This window comes from Grampus griseus (assembly GCF_964374135.1).
Source record: "Grampus griseus genome assembly, chromosome: 3".
NCBI lineage: Eukaryota > Metazoa > Chordata > Mammalia > Artiodactyla > Delphinidae > Grampus > Grampus griseus.
This window is the reverse complement of record NC_139019.1, coordinates 42,741,336-42,749,501: the sequence shown is the minus strand read 5'-3', so window position 1 is coordinate 42,749,501 and position 8,166 is coordinate 42,741,336. Positions and strand designations below refer to the sequence as shown.

The 8,166-nt window shown below is 45.9% G+C and overlaps 1 protein-coding gene across 1 annotated transcript in view; it reads right to left on the bottom strand.

The window, feature by feature from the left end:
• Positions 1–2,032: 2,032 nt before the first annotated feature.
• IL31RA (interleukin 31 receptor A) overlaps positions 2,033–8,166 on the bottom strand; it is a gene marked incomplete at both ends in the record, with an annotated part of 54,468 nt that continues 48,334 nt past the window's right edge. Inside the window, 4 exon segments of the mRNA XM_082650290.1 lie at positions 2,033–2,482; positions 3,797–3,873; positions 3,876–3,878; positions 5,062–5,151. Coding sequence (XP_082506416.1) covers positions 2,033–2,482; positions 3,797–3,873; positions 3,876–3,878; positions 5,062–5,151 — 620 coding nt within the window.

The window sequence follows — 8,166 nt, the reverse complement described above, 5'->3', positions numbered from 1 at the left end:
CACAAATCATTGCACTGGGCCATGGCCACTTCGAAAGGCCAGGGGCTTGGGCCAGAAATTAAGTTTAGTTCTAGAAGAGTAAAGTGATGGTTTTGCACACCCGAGTCGGTGGCTTGTGAAGTCTGTGCCTGCTACACAAGCACTGACTTCTCAAGCACTCAGGAAAATTACCGTCAGCCTTTCTCTCTGGCAAATGCCGGGCTCACTGTGCCCTGCTGCCCCCATCTCACCAGGCTCTCAGCGACCTCCCCTGATGGCCAGGTGAGTCTTAGCCACACGTCAGGAAGTCACGTGATGTCACTGTGCTCAGGGTAGGAGCCCAGTGCCAGCCATAAGTTCCCAGGTATCTGCCATTAGCACTGGAGCTAGAGGCTCCAGTCATGGTTGCAAGCCCTGGGCTTTGCCGCGCGAAGGCAGAGGAATCCTGGTGTTGGAGCAGCACAGGTGCTAAGCATTCCATGTGCACAGGCCCTGCTCAGCTGCTTCTGGGAAGAGGTCTTTGAAGGGTGTGTTTAGTAAGCATTCCTGGGCTCTGAGCCAGTGTGAGGGGACAGAGTCCCTGTAAAAAGCTGCTGCAGTCTTTGGTATCTTTCTATTCCCAGGCTTGGGTGCAAGATCGAGGGGCAGCGAGGGCCTCCAGGAACTGTCTGCAAGGCTGGGCAGTGGTCTGGACAGTGGTGTGGACCTGCCGGCCCAGCGAGAGTCCGTTCCCCAGCACGCTGCCAAGGCCCTCCCTCGTTCCTCCATCCCCAGCCATGCAGTGGACCAAGGGCAAGAGCCCTGGGCGGGGGTTTTGCTACAGACACTTGAGATTTAATGAGGGTAATGAGGCATTTCAGGCACACCATCAGGAGGGCCACACCACCTCCCACCCCTATGTTGAGAGAGAGACTTAATCTCTAAAGTGGTGTCAGCGCTACCTCAGAGGTGTAGCCTGGAGCCAGGGAGGTCAAGGTGGAGGGAGAGAGCCTCGCCTCCTGGCACACCACCCAAGTGCCAACTAAGCAACTGTTCTTTGGCAACAGGGAAAGTCTCTCTTGGAGCTGCGAGGAGTGGTCCCAGCAAAGACTGTGCCCATGGCCCAATTCCTCAGGAAGGCCAGATATGTCCCCCTCTGGTGTCCACTGCCCCTCCAAGTCAATCCGTCAGAGGCCTTAGCGAGAGCTTGTTATCTGAACAAAAGAAAATAAACTGCTTTTCCTCTGCAAAGTGCTCAGGCTGATCACCATCTCTTTTTTTTTTTTTTTTTTTTGCGGTATGCAGGCCTCTCACTGCTGTGGCCTCTCCTGTTGTGGAGCACTGGCTCCGGAATGAAGAAGTAATTTTTTTTTTTTTTTTTGTGGTACGCGGGCCTCTCACTGTTGTGGCCTCTCCCGTTGCGGAGCACAGGCTCCGGACGCGCAGGTTCAGCGGCCATGGCTCACGGACCCAGCCACTCCGCGGCATGTGGGATCTCCCTGGACTGGGGCACGAACCCGTGTCCCCTGCATCGGCAGGCGGACTCTCAACCACTGTGCCACCAGGGAAGCCCTTAAATCTTTAGTTTTAATTAATTAATTAATTTATTTATGTTTGGCTGCGTTGGGTCTTCATTGCTGTGCACGGGCGGAGAGCGGGGGCTACTCTTCGTTGCAGTGCGCAGGCTTCTCATTGCGGTGGCTTCTCTTGTTGCAGAGCACGGGCTCTAGGCATGTGGACTTCAGTAGTTGTGGCACGTGGGCTCAGTAGTTGTGGCGCACAGACTTAGTTACTCCACGGCATGTGGGATCCTCCCAGACCAGGGCTTGAACCCGTGTCCCCTGCATTGGCAGGCGGATTCCTAACCACTGCACCACCAGGGAAGTCCACCATCCTTTCTTCTCAAGCAAGCTACACGTCTGGGCCAACCAAGCTCAACGAGTCACTCGGGGGTGTGCGAAACTTTCTCTAACACAAGCGGGATGGGGAGATGCCAAGGAAGCTCTTGTAGCCATGTCTTCTCTCTGTGAGTCATGCACACTGAGACGTAGGGGGATTCAAGCCGTGGCGGCATTTAGACTTCTCTTTGGGTTTGGTCTAGAAGTTTTTCAGACATGAGAAATTCTCTGGTTGTCACTGAATTTTTCAAGTATGGGTTTGGTGCTCCTTCCCCACAGAGATGGTCTGGCCCTAAACCTTGGGTAGGAGGGAGAGGATGCTCTTTGGCTTCTGAGCAGATCCCCTCTGGCGTTCCAGAACATAGGTGTTGCGATTCTCTCGGTGGAATCTCGACTGAAACTGCGGGACAATAAGTCCCATATGGGGAGGTCATGTACTCATTCTTTTCCCCTCCCAAGATATTTTCCTGACCCTTTTCAGGTTCCTCTGTGGAAACCACTTCCAGAAAATTCTCAAAATTTACCACCAACCTGTCAATAAGGTCACTGGGGGCAGAACATGGTTTTAGAATCCCATCTTCTTCTGTGTTCACAGAGTCATCAAACTCCTTCAGATTTAGCTTATCCTGGAAAAGAGAAAGGGACACCCCAGTGGTCATTTGGGGGCCACATATGATGTAGCCAAAAGCTATTAGGCTTGGGACACCCAAAGCCCCACCTCTGGACCAGCCCCCCTCTTAGAGGCCAGAAGTGGTGCCCTTCCATGGGAGGTTAGCAAGAGTGGTCCATTTCCTGAGAAGAATGCAGTGTATTCAAACAATTTCTTCTTCTAGAGAGCTCAAGGCTATTTTCCACATAATCATATGCTCATAAAATCCCAGTGAAGATGGAAGCATCAAAATTAGAATTATCACAAAGACAAATAACTTGTCCAACATCACCAGAAAATCAAAGGTGGCCTCCTGGTGGGTGTGGTGTCCGACATCTTTGTAGCCCCAGAGCCTAGCTCACTGCCTGGCGTATAGTGAGTGATTAATAAGTGACTGCTACAGAGGCCAGACCTACAGATGATTCAAAAAACATTTTAGACATCAGACAAGACTGCCTATGAATTAGTTCACTCTCTTAATAATTTTTGGTAAGCAGGAAATGAAATAAGGTAACACATGAATGATAGAGAAGAAAATAGAAACAACCAAAATTTAATTAAATAAATAATAAAAATAATTTTCACGTCCATGTTAAAAAAAGACTTCTGAGTTGAAACAGGGGCTAATATTAAAAATTCCGTATCAAGGAATACTGGAAACAGTCTTTCAATAACAAGGATTTAAAGGTTATATTTGATTGGGCTTCTTTCTACTTAACTGAGAAATTAAACCTTAACATTTCAGAACAGTTTTCAATTTAAAAATGTATGAAAATGGGAGGTTTCTATTACGGATAACTCCCTAGGAAACCCCATTGCCAATGTCTCCAATCTGAGAAAAACAATCTGCTGCAGCCTGCCCCAGCCTCTGGACAGAAGTGCACATTAGCGGCCCCTCGGGTCCCCAGGTGGTCTCTAGATTAACTTGCTCTTGGCTGCTTTTTAAATGGTCTCCAATCTTATAGCTGGGTTCTCCTGCTTTCTAATTAGACAGTCAGGTCCTTAAGGGTAGGGCCAGTGTCTCTTCCGTGGCACCCTGTATAGGACCAGTTTTATGCCCAGTAAACACTGCATCCTATGAGCCTGGTAAAGCCCTTTCCTCTTGTCCAAAGAATGAAGTCAAAGTCATTCCAGGAAGGCTGATTCCACCTGTGCTGCCAGCCATTCCCTGGGACTTTTTAACCTCGAGTTCTCTTTATGTGAACCCTATGCAAACCTCAGTCCATCACCCTGTCCACCTCCCACAACCAGCCTGCTCAACAATCACCTTAACAAAAACAGGAGTGTTTACCTTTAAATCATCTCCACGCCACGTGGCTATACTGCTTTCAGCAGGGTTGGGGACACTGGGCCAACATAGGTGCTTTCATTTGCTAATAAGAGATAAGATTTTAAAATAGGAAGTGAGTCCAAGAAGAATTTTACTTCTACTGCATGGCCAAGCCAAAGAGCAGGGCTTCGATGCAGGGAATCGTATGGCTCCCTATTGAATAAGGGCAAGCTCACAGCCTCCTGACAGAAACTGGGAAAGCAAAGTACTTTGGGGAGTGAAATTGCAAGTCAACTATGGGACGTGATGGGAGGAGACCTTTCCCCAGGCAAAGCTTTTCTTACTCTTCCCTGCTCTCCCACCCTGCATCTCCACCCCCTGGTCCTGATGCTGAAAATCACACCATCACAGAGCCATTTCCTTGAGATTTATTCCCCAGGAAAGGTAACACTCTAAGCCTTACAAGACACCCACACTTCAGAGCAGTGATTCTCAAAGTGTGGTCCCAACCAGCAGCATCAGTACCACCTGGGAGCTTGTCGGACGTGCAAAATGTACGAGAACGTGTGCTGATGACTTGCTTACAACCCAAAGCTGACTCAGGTTGACATTAGCTTGGCCATAACTAAGCACAGCTGCTTGGCAGAGAAGGCCCACGACTGTGTAACTCTGGAGAGAGCGGTCTAATGGGGAGAGAGCCCTTGACCCTCAGGGTAGAATGAGGCTCTCTGGAGAGAGAAAGCACAAGACCCTGAAGACAAGCTTCCTTCCCTACAGTGGCCAGAGCAGGCAGGACAAATGGCCCTCAGCGAGCCCTCCGACACTGCGCCACAAGCAAGGACCTGCCTGTGCTGGGCATACGCTGGCCAGTGCTCTAACTCCATGGGCACCCTGCTCCCTGCTCTGCCTGGGAGAGAGGCTGGTGGCCTTGAGGGCCCTTGCTGCTGCCACGGGTCCCCTCTAGACACACAGAGAGAGGATCTTCTCCCCAACTCTAGTCTCAGATGCCGAACACAGAAGACAAGGCCTGTGGGGCAGCTGGCCTTTCCCCGGCTTCAAAAAGTCCTAGGCCCGGTGCACAGCGCTGTCTGGGGTACAAGTCCTCCTGTTTGGTTAGAATTCTGATGTGCCACAGTGTAAGGCATACAATAAATTCAATACATATGTACCAACTCAATAAATGAATGGACACCCCTTAACGACAGTGTGCCCTCTTCCACCCATGGTGTCTTCCACCCCTTTCCACCCCCGATTTTGAGGGCCCACACTGTTGTCTACAAACTCACTTTTTTTGAGATCATATGCCACCGTCAGGATGATGAGAATAAGAAGGGCACCTCCAACCAGAGAAGTTATAACAAAAATCTCAAAGACACCTTTGAGAAAAGAACAAAAGTCAGTAGCAGGTTGAGCCCCTTACTTTCTTGACAAAAATCAAAGATTAATGTTTTCTTCCAGTAGCTTCAGCAACATATACCCTAAACGTTTTCTTTCAATTTAACTCAAATTCATTCAATTTCTCTTCTCCCTGAATAACACTGACAGAAATTGTGTTCCCCACGTTCATCCTCCAACTTCATTCATCTAGTAAACATTTTCTGAGCACTTACAATTTGCCAAACACTCTTCTGGGTAATAAAATAAATAGCAAGAAGCAAGAAACACAAGATCCCTACTCTCGTGGCGCTTACCTTCTGGCTCAAGAATTCAGACAATAAATAACCTAAGATTATTTCAGATAAAATGGGGTGATAGAGAGTAGGGTAAAGTGGGTAGGGGGTTAGCACCTTTAGATAGGGTGGCAAAGGAAGACTCCTTGGAGAAGTGAAATCTGAGCTAATGTGAATAATGAGAAGGAACTGCCCACATTCATGCTGGGGAAAGCATTCCAGGCAGAAGGAAAAGCATAAATGAGAACATGAACGGGAAGTGGTGGGAGGTGAGGTCAGGAAGGGACAGATGAGGAAGGGTCCTGAAAGCAATGGGAAGCAGTTTGGATTGAATTCAAAATACAACAGAAGCCACTGGTGGGTTTTAGGCAGGGGGTCTAGGATTTTAAACTCTGGCTGCTGTGTGGAAAACAGATGGTAGAGGATCAAAGAAGCAGGGAGCTCTATAAGAACCAAGAGTAACAGACCCATCACGAGTAATGAAATTGAAACTGTGATTAAAAATCTTCCAACAGGGGCCTCCCTGGTGTAGCAGTGGTTGAGAGTCTGCCTGCCGATGCAGGGGACACGGGTTTGTGCCCCGGTCCGGGAAGATCCCACATGTCGCGGAGCAGCTGGGCCCGTGAGCCATGGCCGCTGAGCCTGCGCGTCCGGAGCCTGTGCTCTGCAATGGGAGAGGCCACAGCAGTGAGAGGCCCGCGTACCACCAAAAAAAAAAAAAAAAACTCTTCCAACAAACAAAAGTCCAGGACCAGATGGCTTCACAGGTGAAATCTATCAAACATTTAGAGAAGAGCTAACACCTATTCTTCTCAAACTCTTCCAAAAAACTGCAGAGGGAGGAACACTCCCAAAATCATTCTGCGAGGCCACCATCACCCTGATACCAAAACCAGACAAAGATGTCACAAAGAAAGAAAACTATAGGCCAATATCACTGATGAATATAGATGCAAAAATCCTCAACAAAATACTAGCAAACAGAATCCAATAGCACATTAAAAGGATCATACACCATGATCAAGTGGGATTTATCCCAGGAATGCAAGGATTCTTCAATATATGCAAATCAATCAATGTGATACACCATATTAACAGATTAAGGAATAAAACCCATATGATCACCTCAATAGATGCAGAAAAAGCTTTTGACAAAATTCAGCACCCATTTTTGATAAAAACTCTCCAGAAAATGGGCATAGAGGGAACCTACCTCAACATAACAAAGGCCATATGTGACAAACCCACAGCAAACATCATTCTCAATGGTGAAAAACTGAAAGCATTTCCTCTAAGATCAGGAACAAGACAAGGGTGTCCACACTTGCCCCTCCTATTCAACACAGTTTTGGAAGTCCTAGCCATGGCAATCAGAGAAGAAAAAGAAATAAAAGGAATATAAATTGGAAAAGAAGAAGTAAAACTGTCACTGTTTGCAAATGACATGATACTATACATAGAAAATCCTAAAGATGCCACCAGAAAATTACTAGAACTAATCAATGAATTTGGTAAGGTGGCAGGATACAAATTAATGCACAGAAATCTCTTGCATTCCTATACACTAACAATGAAAAATCAGAAAGAGAACTTAAGGAAACAATCCCTTTCACCATCGCAACAAAAAGAATAAAATACCTAGGAATAAAACTACCTAAGGAGGCAAAAGATCTGTACTCAGAAAACTATAAAGCACTGATGAAAGAAATCAAAGATGACATAAACAGATGGAAAAATATACCATGTTCTTAGATTGGAAGAATCAATATTGTGAAACTGACTCTACTACCCAAAGCAATCTACAGATTCAATGCAATCCCTATTAAATTACCAATGGCATTCTTCACAGAATTAGAAAAAAAATTTTCACAATTTGTATGGAAACACAAAAGACCCTGAATAGCAAAGCAATCTTGAAAAAGAAATGGAGCTGGAGGAATCAGGCTCCCTGACTAATCTACACTACAAGGCTACAGTAATCAAGACAGTATGGTACTGGCACAAAAACAAAATATAGGTCAATGGTACAGGATAGAAAGCCCAGCAATAAACCCACACACATATGGTCACCTAATTTATGACACAGGAGGCAAGAACATACAATGGAGAAAAGACAGCCTCTTCAATAAGTGGTGCTGGGAAAACTGGACAGCTACATGTAAAAGAATGAAATTAGAACATTCCCTAACAGCATACACAAAAATAAACTCAAAATGGATTAGAGACCTAAATGTAAGACGAGATACTATAAAACTCTTAGACAAAAACATAGGCAGAACACTTTTGATATAAACCACAGCAAGATTTTTTTTGACCCACCTCCTAGAGTAATGAAAATAAAAACAAAAATAAACAAATGGGACGTAATTAAACTTAAAACCATAAATAAGATGAAAAGACAGAACCTTCACAATGGGAGAAAATATGTGCAAATGAAGCAACAGACAAAGGATTCATCTCCAAAATATATAAACAGCTCATGGAGCTCAATATCAAAAAAACAAACAACCCAATTAAAAAATGGGTGGAAGACCTAAATAGATATTTCACCAAAGAAGACATACAGATGGCCAAGAGGCACATGAAAAGCTGCTCAACATCACTAATTATTAGAGAAATGCAAATCAAAACTGCAATGAGGTGTCACCTCACACTGGTCAGAATGACCATCATCAAAAAATCTACAAACAGTAAATGCTGGAGAGGGTGTGGAGAAAAGGG